General features: G+C 40.3%; 1 protein-coding gene across 1 annotated transcript in view; it reads right to left on the reverse strand.

Moving 5' to 3' along the window:
* ENPEP (glutamyl aminopeptidase) overlaps positions 1-15816 on the reverse strand; it is a 37099-nt gene extending 21283 nt beyond the window's left edge. The window contains exons 1-6 of the mRNA XM_069782788.1: positions 14964-15816; positions 10058-10199; positions 7349-7480; positions 3070-3190; positions 758-912; positions 14-127 (exon numbers count right to left, since the gene is read on the reverse strand). Coding sequence (XP_069638889.1) covers positions 14-127; positions 758-912; positions 3070-3190; positions 7349-7480; positions 10058-10199; positions 14964-15577 — 1278 coding nt within the window. The 5' untranslated portion in view covers positions 15578-15816. The remainder of the gene's footprint in view (positions 1-13; positions 128-757; positions 913-3069; positions 3191-7348; positions 7481-10057; positions 10200-14963) is intronic.
* Between the last annotated feature and the right edge of the window lie 413 nt (positions 15817-16229).

Genomic DNA, 16229 nt, shown 5'->3' on the forward strand with positions numbered 1-16229 from the left:
CAGAAATAATTACCATTTGCCAATCTGGTTCTGCAGCATTTACTCCCAGGAACTCAAAATAACTGGCAAATCCTTCATTTAACCACAAGTCATCCCACCAGTCCATGGTCACAATATTTCCAAACCACTACAATTATAAACATTGAAAGATACAGTATTAGCTAAATGGTAAATGTATGTTTCAGTATCTCACATCTCCACATAGAACATTCATTTGTTCACTTTTCTTCCTGTTGCCAGATGAAAATTATCATAATTCTGGGGTTTAAATAGGAATTTAGGCCTCGCCTTGTGTTAAAACATCAGTTTTATTATAAAATTACATATTACTGGGGAGATTGCTAATGATTCATGTGCCACTGAAAATATTTTTAGTTTCTTCCTCTTGCTTTGATGATTTGTGCTTGTAAGGATATGTTTTCAGACAGCCTCCACGGTATATAGTTGTCCTTATTTGCTTGTCCAAAAGAGACATCTGCACATGCAAATTAGTTCCTTTAAGACATTTCAGACAGATTTTCATAAGCTGGCTCACAGTCTGGACCCAAGCATCTAGCTTCCTGAGAAATATTCAAAGGCAGTAGTTATGGTACTTTAAAGCTCTAATGGGGAATTGGTTTAGCATAGTATTTTGCAATCAAATTGTGAGCACATGGAGAAGATCCTGAGATGGAGTTAATGACAGTATTTTCAAGATTAAAATGTTGTGACTACACATTTGAAGCACTGTAAAAATTAATCGTGTCCTAAAACATACCTGATGAACGAGCTCATGGGCTATCACAGCAGCTACTCTCTGTTTGTTGGAAGTGGCTGACTCATTGGGATCATACAGTAGGTTTGTTTCTCTGTATGTGATCAGCCCCCAGTTCTCCATAGCACCTGTCCCGAAATCTGGAATAGCTATTTTGTCTACATTGAAAGAAAGAGAATATAATTACCACTGTATCCTTTAAGCCACTTAGCTTGTTCTCATTCTGTGTATTCACAGCCTGTTTTGCTTGCCATTTGTGGTTGTGGACCACAATTGCTGTGGACTGCAGTCTATAACCTGTCTTTAAGAAGCAGGGAACTGGCCTGCAGCAGCTGATAGCAAGCACGCTGGCTCTGCTGGGATTAATAGAGCTAGGATCCGTTGCACTAGCTGAGGATCTGTCCTGCGAGGTGATGCTATGTCACCTCCTGGGAGTGTGCGTATCACACATTACTTAATTTTGGCTCCAGAAATTAATAGTATTGTCTGGGGATGTGCTGTAGGCAGTAAACCTCCTGAAACTATCTGTAGCATAATGAGGCATGTCATTGTTTGTCATACTGTTGTATTAAAAATATTTATTGACATGTTAACTGAAGTAAATCCTCCATGCAGTGAACAACATCTGCTTCTAGTCCTGGCAATTTGTGGGGGTCACTCATTTATGGTCAGTAATCAATACAGGTTTAAATGAGAATTGCGGACTCAATTGGACTGGCATTTTCTTCTGCAAATAATGACCACAGCGGTTCTATGTGGGTTAGTGAAAAAGTACAGATGGATTTAAAACTGAGTAGAACAAACAACCTTCTCTCCACCCTAAGAGAAGATAGGAATTACTTATTTTAATTTAAACAACTTGATTACAGAATCAAAGCTGATAGTCTGGCAAGGGCTTCACTGACAGTCAAAAGGAGGATCACAAGGAGAATGGCAATGCCAGAAGCCGTAAATCAATGTGAAATACAATATTTAAATAAAACATTATGCAGAGATGTATTTGATTCATCAGGTTTGATCTAGATGACTTCTAATACTGAAGAAACAACATAGTAAGTCAAGATTTGTGATCCAACAAATCAACATTCTGAGAAAAACAGTGTAAAATCTACAAGAGCATCTATCCTCTGATACTGCTGACCTGGTGGTTACCAGTCTACCCTGTAGTGCAGACAGGCCCCTATCCATACACAGACATGGCAAAGTCATCAGGCTTTTATGGAAATGAAAGTTTGAATATGAAGCATAGCTGAGATATAGTCCTAGTTATTACTGGGGACCAGTGTGCAAAAGAACAACATATTGTACTGGTTTCCCTAATTCAGTTGTCATTGAATGCAAACAGATATTTACAGTAAACTCAGATGATGTTTTGAAAGGAGGAGGTAAAAATCTGTAATACAGGTTAGCCTAATAGGTACATGTATGAATAGACAATAAAAGGTCTGCATAGAATTGTTAATCTTCTTCAAAGTTTTGGGGTTTTTTTTTTTTTCCCATTACATTGCCTTAACTTGTTTGTAGTTAGTATTTTTCCATCCTTTTAAGTTCATGAACCTAACTGAATTACCTCTTTGGAGGTCATAGGAGGGGGCATTTCCAAAACTCTGTTTACATTCCCAACTTTGTTAGTTCAAACTGCACAAATCAGATCCAGAGTCCAGATAGCCCAAGTTAAAGGATGCCCAACTGCATTACTTTTTCTTTGCTTGTTTTGTAACCATGGGTAAAATTTGATAGTGTGCCCACTCTTGTTTAGCTCTGGGTCTTTATTTAGACCAGCAGTAGAAACTACAAATTATATGCTGGACCACGTTCATCTTTCTAAGAAGTGGATGCACACCCACTTTGCACTAAGGTTAATAAATAGTGTGACATACTCTTTGGCAGTTTACATCTTCACTTATCTCACTGCTGACTTTTGTCCAGAAGTTCCCATGGAAGTGGTACATATTTTTCTCAAACTTCTTCTGGCTCTATTTTAGCTCATGATGTTCCTTTGCTGATGACACGAATGCTTCCCCTGATTTTCCACAGGACACTTTAAAATAACCATGCCAGGACCAGTGCTTCAGTTCAGCAAACTGTACTGTGAGAACTGGTAACTAAACTGTTACTGAGACCAACCCTGCCATCATGACATTTAAGAACATCTTGAACTACATGGGTACAGTTTTAAAACATCCTGACATCATATCAGCAGTTAGCAACCAAATGCTTTCATGCTGTTTTCCACCAAAGCACAGAGACCTGTAGGAGAAACATGACCATGACAGTGAATTAACAGTATGAAAAATAAAAGTATGAATAATTACCTAGTTTTGGAAGAGAATAGCTCAAATTAAAGTACTCTTCAAAGAAGTCGAATACAATTTTTGTTACATTTGCTGCATATTCTGCTGTGTGTATTTGCAGTGGCTGGGCGTAAACTCTCAGCTGTAAAATACAGAGAGACAATTAGAGCAATCTTCAGTTGAAATAAATTAGAAGGTGGCAAGCATTGAAAAGTTGTTTAACATACACAGCTGTAACACTGCAGGTTTTCTCTAAGAGACTGGCCTGAACACTGAATTCTGTTCCCTAACACTTTTATTCAATAAAGTTTTTCAAATGTTGTACATAAAAGAAACCAGGTCAACATAACCTGTGCATGCTTTCCACAGTATGCCTAAACAGTAAAACTGGCAATACCCATGTCCAGAAGCTCACAGTGGCCAAGCTTGGAGCAGGGCCTGGGTGCATACCAGTCTCTCCTTCCCCAAGGCCTGGTTTTCTCAAGAAGGAAGCCTGCACGAGCACAATCGAAGGGAATCCACTTGTTCTGAGCAGTTCATTGATCTGGACTAATCCCATCAGACCAATCTTTAGGAGCACATCTGTCCTGAAATGTGTCTGAAGCCCATAACACCTTTTCTTCAATTTCTTCCTACCTACCATCATCATAATTTCCTCTTGTCCTTGTATGTTTGAAGATCTCAGACCCTTTGAAGACAGTGTGTCTACCAGATCTGTAACTATTCCCAGACATGCTGGCCCATGGAGGTCCAAATGGCTGTTTGCCCAGGACCTCAGGTCATACAGCGACCCAGTCACAGCTATGGTGCCTGCTGGGGGGTTGTGCCTCTGGAAATCCCAGACAAAAATCAGCTCTCTCTTCCCACTAGGTAGGTCCAGGAAAACTGGCATGTTTGGTAGCCCTGTGTGTGATGAGTGACCATTTCTCTGCTCCTCTGGCATATCTGTGCATGCTTTTTTTCCTGAACACAATTAATGGTGTGTTGAGTGCTGATCTTTCCATTCCTGAGGCTTGGTGCCTGGGACTGCTTTGGCTATTACTGTCAAGCAGTAGGAAACCTCAAGCCCTGGACGACTAGTGTCTTTATGGCACCCATAACCATGATGAGGAGGCCTACAGCTTGAAAAAGCTTTTTGGGATGTTATCTCCACATCATGAAGACAAAGTTTGACTTCAGAATTTATGGAGTCTTTTGGGGGTCTTTCCCTTAATCTCTTTGTCCCAAAGCTCATACAAATCTCTGCGCCAGAGCAGAGCCATAGCACTGGAGTGTCCACTGGCAAGAGCTGTAGGCTCTTCTCTTCACTGTTGCCCAAAATCTCCAGTGTGGAAAGTAAGAGATCTTTATATGGAGTGAAGTTTCTGACTTTAGGAAAACCGATCCATCTCATTTTGCAGGCTCTGCATCTCTTATGAATGGGCCACATTCTTCTGGCTGAGCTGGTGTGGCTTGTTTACTCCTCAATGCTGTCTTACAGCCAGGAGTTTAGGGTCCAAACTGAGCAATGAAGCTGGCCTACTCTAGGAGCCCTCTTGGAGCCTGACAACACATTGATTTCAATACCATAAAATTACACTTCCTCCAACAAGAGGGGAGGATGGGAAAGTGGACAGAAATAAAGCTGGAATGAAAAAAACAAACCCAAAAAAAGCTTATGAAATTCAATCAGGAATCCATTCCAGCCAGGGGATTTCCCTCAGGATCAGTTTGCAATTACTATCTGCAATTTCCACTTCAGTAAGCTCTTTACCCAATTTAGCAGTCTTTGGTCCCCTAGCTGATCCATATTAATGGTTTCCAAAACCTTCAGCATGCACTAGAACTGACTTTGGGTTTCATTTGTATAATCTCCTCTGTGATTTTCCAAACCAGGCATTTGGCACCTGACAGGTAATCAGCTCAGGAGCATCGTTTCCAGCTGTAGGCACATTTCCCACCATTGATTCCATTAATGTCTTTGTTAAGGCAGCAGCTTGCAGAGCAAACAACAGAGTTTTAAAATAATTTTCTGTGTCATGTGAGCTGTACGCTGTTGCTGTTTATGAAAGCAATATATGGATCACATGTATACTTTGTGTTGGATGAGGGATTTATTGCTAGCAATTTATACAGCAAACTATAGAATGTTCTTTTCAGCAGTCAGTGAATCTAAATACCTCATTGCTCAGCTGTGCTGCAAAGTTTTTGGAAATGAACTGTTTGATTAGGAGAAGGACTTTCTAAATATCTGACTGAAAACTCTAAAGATAGCCTGGTTTTCCTGGGGAAAAGGTAATTTTTAGTGATGGAGTTTATGTGGCTCCCTTAATTAAAAAACAATCTTACACATATATTTTACATACATATCCACGCTAAGAGAAAGGAAACGGTTAGGATTTTAACTTCACTTAAAACCCAAGTTTTCTAGTGCAGGCAAGTCCTCAGACATTGTTTAGTGAATAGCATTAATAAAATATGTAGTAACCAAGGCCTGAATTAGAAGATGTTTCTTCAGGCAACCTCTGTACTGACATGAATACCTCTGCTTCTACACACACACACACTTTAATTACCATGTTTCAGTGAACACTCCCTTCTATTTAGAAAAGCTACAACCAGTCAGGAACATTGTGGGCTTTACTGTTTTGCTTGCGGAAATAACCCAAATATTGACGTCAGAGCCATATTCTGGAGCATGGCATGGATAAGCAGAGAAAGTTAACTTTTGCATCTAGAAAATAAAGAGTTTTACATATGTCTTCAGCACTTATTTTTGCCTACCGCACTATGTTCTACAAAAGCTGCACAAATTCTGATTCTTAAAATAACTAAACTTTACAGAATATCTATCAAGGCCGAATAACCAAAGTCCTGTCCCTGGTAGTGAATGGGACAGCTGCACTGAAGAGCATCTGGTTAACAAAATTGTATGGCTGGCTGGCTTAAAACATTCTCCTGTTTTGCAAATTACTTAGCCAAACAATAGGGATCTAAGAATATTGCATCACTATCTTAAACCAGGCTCCAATTGCTTGGGTAAGTGTAATTTAGCCTTAGTTATCTGTCAAGAAGTAATATATGTGTACAGCACGATGCTAGAGAGGGTGTAGAGGAGGGATGCCTTAGCGCAGCACTGTGCCAGGAAGTCTTTGCTAAGAACTGGATCAGCACTTTGGATATTTATACGAGGCAGATTTTCACATCAGTGGACAGCCTTAAGTAGGGAAGGATTTGCTGAGCTTTTTCGGATAGAGAAACTCAGGAAGAGCTTACTTGCTAGGGGAACAGTGGTCTGGCTGGGGCTTTGCTCTAGATTCCCTGTCCATTGGCATCACTGCCTCCAGAAGAGGAGAAAAGGGCTGCCAGCTCGGCTGAACCTCAAGACCATGTGTTACACCCCTAAGAGGAAAAGAAGGGGAAGCAGCAAAAGCATACAGCCCTGGAATCACCCTTTGTCTTGCATGAAATAAATAATTAACAGTGGGTTGAGCATCCCAGACTAGGTTTAGGATAAATGGGGAGTATATATTGAGGGGCAAATTGTATTTAAGCTTTCAGGTTGTGATTCAACATAATGTCTTGTGATGTCTTTATGCCTGATCAGCTGCACCTTCAGGAGATTTGAATCTAAGTGAGAACTGGATTGGACTGCCTGTTGCATCTAAATAAAGGAGCTATTTTAATTTTATGGATTCAGATTCAAACATATGTACTTCATTAGGGCATCTACCAAATATTCAGCTGTTTAGGCAGGCACTATCACTTCTATACTTATTTGTAAAGAACTTACACTGGGCAGTTCCCTTTAGCCACTGTTGTAAAATAAATAATATTAGAGCCAATACATAATGGCACGTAGCATTGTAGTCCTATGTCTCCATGACTATAAATAGGAAGACATCAAGTGCATAGATTCACACCTTTTAACCCACAGAAAACTGTAAAGTAGTTGTATCCATGGCCTGTGAATCTCTTGTACTCCTGGATTTGTACATTCCCTCAGACTCTGGGCTTCAACTCAGGGATGAGGTTGGAGAAATAGTGCTCCTTCCTCACCCATGTGCCTGTATGGGAGGTACTGACTGGGATCTCACCAAGATGGGAGACAGGGAAGGACTGCAGAACACTGTATGTAGCCAAGGTCAGAGGGACCACTGTGAACACCCAATCTGATAAAACAGGCTGCATCAAATAGGCTATAGGAAAAGGAAAATTATGTTCCTGTTTGTATTATAAAAAGAGATGTTTCTTTTTTTTTTAAATGCAAATCACAGTACATCTGTCATCTGAACCATGTTCAGGCTGCAACAGAACTTACAGGTTTTCCACTAGCGGATATTCTCTCTGTCCACTGGAACTGGTGCACTGCAAAGCATACCAAGTAAGTGCTCATGGGAACTGACTTCTCAAAAGTTGTCCGAGTCCAGCCACTGCCCAGCTGTACAGTTTTCTGCAGAAATGGAAAAATAATTAATTTGATTTTTGGAATTGCAAACATATGCAGAACAGAGTACAATATTTCTATGAAGGCTGCAACTACATAGGAATGATAAATCACCTCTTTTGGCAACCCATTGCCAATGGCATGAGAACAGACAACACGTTTTTTCTGCAATACACAAAATGGGACTTTGTTTTTCTGCACTAAATAAGTCTACCTGGTTCTAATTTTAATCAAGGATTTGAAATCATTCACATGCACAGGAATTTTGCCAACAGGAGTTTTCCAGTGTATGCTAGTGTGTTTTGTTCTTGAAATAGTTGCACTAAATAACATCACTTTGGACAGATCAGAGAAGAGACTGGATTCTCTCCTCTCTTAAGTACATGTGTCATGTAGGAGCCAGAGATTGCTGGGATGCTACTTAGAACCAGTCTAATGAATCTGTCCTGAACTCATTCAGATACAAATTAGCATTGCTAATTCGTGGATTGTTTAATCCTACATAAGGTTTAGTACTGCTTATAGTTTTTATTTTGTAAATCAGTTAAAAACCATTCCTGATTTTCCCAAATGTCCTTAACTCTCAGCTGAACTATATGACCAAACCTGCAACCTGTTGTGTGTGATTCATCCTCTAAATACTTATTTCTGCTATTATCTGCTATTGCCTGTCTGATAATTATTTTGTGCTTCTGACTGGATGACTAACTTAAATAGGACAAAAGCAAACAGCATGTAAAAGACATTAACCTTCTTCTAGAGATATAATACTTCATAAGATTTGTTTGTTATAAATACAATATAAATAAAGCACAAAAAATGAATCTTACAGGTAATATGATTCCATGAGCAAAAAACACTTTTCATGGATATTCACAAACCCTTTTTCATAGAGATAATTGCAAACTACTTTTCCATTATTTGACTCATTTTGACTCTATTTTGATATCTTTTTCTTTCAACAAAGTCAGGACTTCAGTGGAAAAAAAGTTTAAAAAAATTCACTCCAGTGAAAAATGCAAACGAAATGTACAAGATTCTGATTTTGCTGTGTAGATTATAAAGTTCCACACCACCAAAACTACTACAGGACATGTAAATGTAACACACAACGTGCTTTGCATTTACAAACTATTACATTTCCATCTGTTGAAAAGATTTCCCAAAGATCTTTCACTACTAAGAACAGAGCTACTGACCTTGTGAGTGCACCAGATGAAAAAGTGCCCTGCTATCATCCATTAGTCAAACCTGAGTATGAACCCAGTATAACCTACATTTCCCTGACTGTACTTGGATTTTAGCAAATTAATTAACAAGCAGTAGCTAGCTCTTTGAAAGCTTATTTTTGTCTGTTCATACTAGAGGCAAGGTCCACATGTAAAGGTGTAAAGTAAATCCCCAAACCCACTAAATCTTGGCAAGATCTAGTCTCATCCCCTCATCTTTCTTGCCAGTACCCTCGCTTATTTGAGGTCTGTGAAGAAAGGTATGGCAAACACTCTCCTTTCCCGTGTTTTTCATCAAACTGCCTGGTGCTCTTTTAGGTATCATAGAAGTATTTTTAATAACAATGGGTTAGAGCTTTAAATTTGCAAAGAGTCTGGGAGGCAGCTGTATTGGATTGGTAATAGTTCTTTCAGATGCATTGCTAGGGGATAGTTAAGGTTTGGGGGACTCTTTAAATAAAACAGTACACAGTAAAGCAGACCTTTGTTTTCTGGGTGGGGGAGTGATTGGGAAGATGCAAATGTCAACAGCCTGGAGGCTGGAAGCTCTTTTTTTCTTTTTTATTTTTTTTTTTTAAACTTGGCACTTTATCTCCCCCTTCAGAACATATTCATTAGAAATTATACATTGGACTACATATTCAGTTAAACTATTCATTAGAATCTCTCTCAGCTGAAAGCCATTCAATCTTCTTCCAGAGGGCCCAGAGGTAGTTAATTGATGCTATTGAATTTTGTACAAAACTTGGAATTTGACCCACCAGATCCAGAAATAAATTATTTAGGAAATTACACTCATGGTGAACTGACAAGTGTCCACACCCATGAGCTGACAGATGGGTTTTCAGATCCTGTATTATTAAAAATAATAATCCTAGGCTTTCTTGCTAGCAGGATCCTTTGCCATTAGATTGTGATCAGCAGACCCTTGCTTTGGACCATTATGTAGTTTCAGTGATTATTTTAGACTTCCCATCTGGGAAGCAGTTGTCTTCCAGAGAATTTCTTCTCAGAGTCTACCTGGTTTCACTGAAGAACCTGCATATACCTATTTATAGTTAGTAGGGGATGCTCATCTAGAATATTTGAATAGAGGACCAGCTACCTAAAGACAGAAGAGATGTTTCATTTCTGCTTTGGATTTGGCTCTGTATTGCCATGTTTTGTGCTGGTGGACCACTGGGAGTCCTAACCAGCCAACCAGTCCTGTTTTATGGAATACTTATTAACCATTAACTTTACAGTGTCTGTGTGGTAGAGTCTGTGAACGTACAGGGAACTTGCGATCCATGCTACCCTTCCAGTGGCTTTACAGAGCCATTCCACTTAGGCAGCAGAGTTGGGAAGTACATACCTGTACTGGCATGTTTGAAAGTGCTTGGTACGCATCTTGATGTACAATAGATATGTTGTAAGTCGCCTTTTTGTTGGGCTCGTCAAAGCAAGGAAATGATTTCCGTGCATCTGTTGGCTCATGATCAGTAGCTGCAATGCTCCTTAAACAAACAACACATTGGCAAGCCTTCATTATATATCTTTTAAACCTTGTCTGCAATTTCTAAGCATAACTTTTTAGCAGTTTCACAAACTAAAGTCAACTACAAATATTTGTGTGTACTTGTCCATTTACAAAAGTAGGTGACATCAGAAATGCACAGGCTGACATCATACAGGTATTTTTAACACATATACCTCCAAGTTTGCCATCAGCATCCTCTAGGTTTCACAGCAAAAGCTAAAGCAAATTGCTTATCATCAAACATTTTTAGGAGACAGCCAATATGATAGGAATGACCCCTAATGGATGGCAAAAGTTTTGCTCACCTTCCTGATGAGCTTTCCCATTGATTTATGTGCCTAAAATAAACTACTGATGGTATCATCTGAAAGGAAATTAAGATCCTGATATGGGGACGCTTACTTAAGTCACTCCATGTGTTGTTTACCCACTAGAGCATATCTTGGGATTGGAGTCTTCAACATCTCCTGAGAAGACACCTCGGAATTTTGTAAGTGCCCGTAAAATCTCATCCTGCTTGTGCGTTTCTTTTTGTGCAGTTACCATGTACAGTTTTCTGCTGGTGCTGTTATGCTCTCCTGACTCCATTAATGAAACTGCTGGAGAAAGCATGGGAAGTTCAGGTGAATATCCTAGTACGTAACTGATGCTATGGTAGCTGTGTTGGAGGATTTAGAAAGTCATGTGAGTTATGCAAAAACAGCTGGAGGAGCTAGACAATAGGGGTCATGTAAAAAAATAAGGTGAAGGTTGTGAACGTTCATATCGTGCTTGCTTCTGCTCCAACTATATTAAGCTAGTTTTTCTTTCCAAAAAGTAATTAAGACTGTACATCATAAATTACAGATCTGCAGCAATCCTACAAGCTCACTTGACAACCAATTTTTCAATGTTTCTCTTGCCCTTGGCATTTCCCTGTGACGGTTAAATACTAAACTGGTCATTAGGAACTTGTAGCAGCAAGGGTCATTTACAAGCCTGATTGGAGGTAATATGTCTGGGTTCTTACCATTCATGTTCATTGGAATAGTAACTCAAAAGTTCATGGGTAGACAGCATAATGAACACTCACCTTAACATAACTTCAGGCTCAACAGAGTTTCTTTTGCTTGGTAAATTGTTTGATGTTGCTCTTTACTTTTTGTAGGATTTGAAAGCTATTTCACAATTAAGTTAACTTCAAGTCCCCAGGGCAATGCTTCACAGCTATTGCTTAAAAAAATGGCTATATATTTTGACACATTTGTATCTTGTTCCTACAGACTGATAACACTGTGATATTTCTGTTGTTTTATAAGGTGATAATCCATCTATCCTCATATATTTGTGGATGCATATAGACATCAGCAGTGCAAAACTTTAGCACTACCATTCCTATGGGGTAGATGATGAGAGCTCCAGGCTATGGCATGCATAGAAGTGGCACTAGAAACATGAAATGTTGTAATTTCCTTTCAAACTGTATAATGTAGTTTTTAGATAAGATTTTCTTCACTGCGTGGTGGCTTCTGCCCTTCTCTTTGCTGTTAATGTCCAGATCTTTAAATATGAACTAGAGGTGACAATTGTAAATATCATCGAATTGAAGATCTGGCTGGAGCTGCATCCAGCTGTTGTTCCCAAAATAAAACAGCACTGCATTTAGAACCATGATGAATTTCCCGCCCTCCCTTTTATTTTTTCCCAAAGCACAGGGGGTTAGTGGAAAAACCCCTCCCCTTGAGCTAATTAAAGCATTTTTCTCCTAGTCTTTCCCTAAATTCAGATTCATTGCTTCTTCTGAGAAAATTTTCTCCTTGAGGAAGAAATCCAGCAGTGCTACTTCTGTACACTAAAGAATATTTTTGCCTTTCCCAAATCAATAAAATCCTAAATGCCAGTCTCCCTGTTAGAGATGTGCCCAGCCAAGTATCTTTTATAAGCTTCTTGTTCTCCTCTTACAGAGGACAGAGAGAATTCCTATAAAAGGGAAGCTATACCTTGTCACTAACAGTAATCAGCAAAATCAAAAACAGCTGCTGTGACATGTTTTTATCATCTGTAATATTAAGGAGAAAATAAAAGTGGGTTTTAGCACACTCCTTGAGAGGCACTAATGAGTTAAAAGAACCCATTACAGCACGCAAGGACTCTTGTTGTGCTCCTTTCCCTAATACCTGAAAATAACACAGTTGTAACATATTTATGCTCACTGCATCATGCAAAGTAGGGAAGGACTGCTATTCCCCTTTCATAAATGGGGAAATGAAATGCACAGACAGAGAAATAGCTTTACCAAAGTACCTCGGTGCTTACAGCTGGATTCAGGCACCCACAGGAGGATCTAGGCAGGTCTATGTATAAAATCTGCATTCTCAAAGTTCCTGCTTTCCTGCTCCACACCCTCACATGCAAATGAGGTGTTCTTCTCCCTAAGCCTCCCATGGATCCCAGACTTGCAGGCATGTTCAGCACGTGTCTACCTGTTTTCTACAAAATGTAGTGGGAGATTTCAATCTAAGCAACAGCAGACCCTGGACATGTGCCCAGTTTGTAAACAAAAGGCATTATAGCAATGCTTTGGCAAACCTTTGCCTTCACAGATAGACAGCTGGGGAGAAGCTCAGCCCTGGAAGCTGACTTTCCAGCGTTACTAATTTTCTCAAAAGGTCCCACTGCTTCTAACACTGCCCAGAAGGGATGGGGGAGTAGGTTAATTACATGTTGGCTCTCATTTTCACCTCAGCCCCCTTCTTCTGCTATTAATTGACTTGCTTGACTTTTGCTATTTCCTGATCCGATTTGTACTTACTTACAACATGACAAAAAGAGGAACTATTTGGGTTGAAATTTTCCAAGGGTGATGTCTGCCTCAGGCAAAGGTGAAATAAAAAAGATAATTCTGGTCAGCATTGTTTTTGAGTAGAAAGCCAGGGCAAAATGCAGTTTTAATAAGGAATAAAACCCTTCCCTTGTCATCCTTCCTCACCCCATCCTATCATCTACCCTCATGCCACATAGCAGCAACTTGGCTGGCGGTTGCAGCACCACTTGGCTGGTGGTGGTTTTCATGTCAAAGCTGTACGTATCACTATCATGTACATCGCCTCTTCCACCCCCACAAACAATCTGCCCAGACCTAAACACATGAAAAGCATTTCAGAAATCACCATTCACTCATTCTTATTAGAGCCCTTCTCAAGCCTAACAAACAAATTTACACACTCAAGTTCCTCTCTGTATTGAGTGTTTTCAGACTGCTGGCTGGGACCATCCTTGCAATTATACCTTCCAGCATCCAAATCAAGAAGTAAGAACCTTCTTAAAGTGAGCTCACATTTTATGCTTTCTTTAGCTTATGAAGTTCTCCTTCTTTCCTGATGTCAGATGCTTGGTCCTTGTCTGGATCTGAGGGATGGGCACTCACCTTTCCTGCTCTGTGACTCAGGAGACCTGCATTCTGGTCCTGCTGTTCTGGTGTTGTGACAGATCTGTTAATTTAATATCTAGGTAGCCTTCGCCAATAAAAAGGAAGTAACACACCTCAACTTAGAGACATGTTAACAGGTTACACTTTAAAACTGCTGTGGGGATGTCAGATGCTCAAAGTGTCAAACCAAAGCACCTTCCAAGTCAGAGCAATACTGAGATGGTAGATGGAGGAAAACAAGAGGGAAAGAGCTGGCTGGGGTTAAAGCTGTTCTCTACATGGCTTCTTCCCAGATCAGGTAACTATGTTTAAGTATGAAAAATCAATGCTTGCTTTTTCCTCTGCCTCTTAGATTTGCTGCTGCTGGTGCCTGTCACTGCTGCTACTCCTGGCATTGCCTGTCAGCAGTTGAATGGAGCTGATACGACTCTCATTCATGACACCATTGTCCCAGGAGGGCAAACAAGTGCCGTGAAAACATACTAGTGTTTGTCTCCATGCTCCTGCTACAGGGCCTTGGAAAAGTCTAGCCAAGTTTATCTTCTAGCTGTAAAGGCTGGAATGAGTCACTTCAGAAATGTAAATATTGGAAAACAGATGAGTGTCCTCTCCATAGGTTAACTGCAAAGAAATGCTTCTGAGCAGTGGGCAATGGCTTTTTCAAAAGCTTCCACCTTGAAGTAGTGCAAACCTGGGAAGTGGAATGGGTTAATTGAACTGGCAGAGGCTTTGTAATCTTTCAATAACTAGTGATATATTAAAAAGGAAGAGCTGTAGCACAAAAAACCCAAGTCAAAGATAACTTCATTGTTTGGACTTCCTACCCATAATTTAAACCAGCTGCAGGAGGGACAGGGAAGTGCTGGTTTGGATATTCCTCAGGCTTACAACATCAAGGAGGCATCATGTCAGGAAAACTATCATAAGAGCATTTTACACCAAAACTGTTACCTTGGGGAGTGACAGAAGAGAGTGGTGAGAGCTGTATGCTATTTATTGTACTACAGAGATAAAAACAGGCCTCGATCCCTTCAGCTCTCTGAGGGAGCCATTCATAAAGCTCAAAGATAACCTGGGATCAGTAGAATTTGAAAAAGTTTTTCAGAATAATAATAACAAACCCCTCATCTCTCCTGCCCACATTCACTTGTCAACAGCCAAAGGGTTTTGAATACAGCATCTTCCTTAGGGGAATGAGAAAATTAAAGAACAGCCCAGAATGTCAGCAAGTTGGTGAGAAACAAGACTGAGAACCTGAAACAGAAATAAAGCAGGCCTGAGCAAGTAGAAATAGAGAAGAAGGTTTAATAAATAAAAGAAAAACTGCTTTACTTGATCTGTCCATTCTCAGTGTAGGTGGTCCTATAAAACCCAACCAGGGAACCATTCAGCCAGCCTTGAAACTTCAGAGTGAGTATATAGGGATCACTTTCATCAGTGACAGAGAGTTCTGCTTCTGCCTTCATCACTATGTACTCTTGTGGCTTGTACCCAAAGCAGTCGTTCAGAGCAATCTGCTGTCCTGAGGATTTCCGGAGTGTAGGCATTTCTGTAATCTTGGTCTCTCGCAGGTGGAGCCATAGGTAGCTGGTAGATTTTTCCAAAGCAATAGAAATACTGACTGTCCCAGTGTAAATGTCTGTCTCCATTTCAGGCTTCATTTCCAGATCATAGTGCACAGGCTTGATATAAGTGGGTAGCCTAAAATGTCTCCAGTCTCCAGTCTCATCATTTTTAGGAGGACAGGGACCCAAATCCACTGGGGGAGGAGGGTTTGTTGGCTGATCTGTTCCCCCTGAAGGTTGCTGAGATTTAGGTCTGCTCAATCCCACGCCAAGCCCCACTGCAAGACCTACAATGACCACAACACCACAGATGACAGCCACGTGCTTTGTCTTCATGCAGTACCTCTTGGACTTCTCATCCTCAAAATCCATGCCCTCCATCTCTGCTCCTGGGTCTGTTCTCAGAGCAAAACATTAACTGTAAAAAAGCTTGTTAGTCACTTCAGCACTTGCATTCAGTAAACTCAGCAGACGGTTTGTATTTTAATTGTGCAGCTATAGCTGTTCTCTGCCCGTCTCCCCCACCTCGCTTTCCACGAGACAGTCAATTAATTAAAGACAACATGCATTTGGAGGAAATGTGAATGATCAAAAGGAGTGCAGCTGGGCTGGGAGACGGAGGGAACTGACACAGAAGAACATTGTTCCTGCCGTGCTCCCCTTATAAGCAGCGCAACCCCACCCCCAGCCCCTCCTGCTCTAGCCTGAGTTAAATATAAAACAGTGCTATGTTAATCAGCAGTTAGGAGATGATCAGATGCCAAAGCCCTGTCAGCAGTGGTCAGAAAGAGTTTGCAGATAGAGATGTAACTGCTCCAAACCCTCAACCTTTGCCACTACCTCTTCCTTTTCTTCCCCTGCTGTGTCTTGTTTAGGTTTTTGAGGTTTGGGTTTTTTTTACTTTTTCCTCTTACTAGCAAAGGTTTCCTTGAACTTCCACCCTATAGTTTGTGAAATGACATCTCCAAAGTCTCAAAAATCCAGCAAAAATCATATACATCTTTCAAGGCCTTTTCAACTCTTTCCCCTCTTT

Source organism: Haliaeetus albicilla, chromosome 1 (assembly GCF_947461875.1).
Source record: "Haliaeetus albicilla chromosome 1, bHalAlb1.1, whole genome shotgun sequence".
Classification (NCBI taxonomy): domain Eukaryota; kingdom Metazoa; phylum Chordata; class Aves; order Accipitriformes; family Accipitridae; genus Haliaeetus; species Haliaeetus albicilla.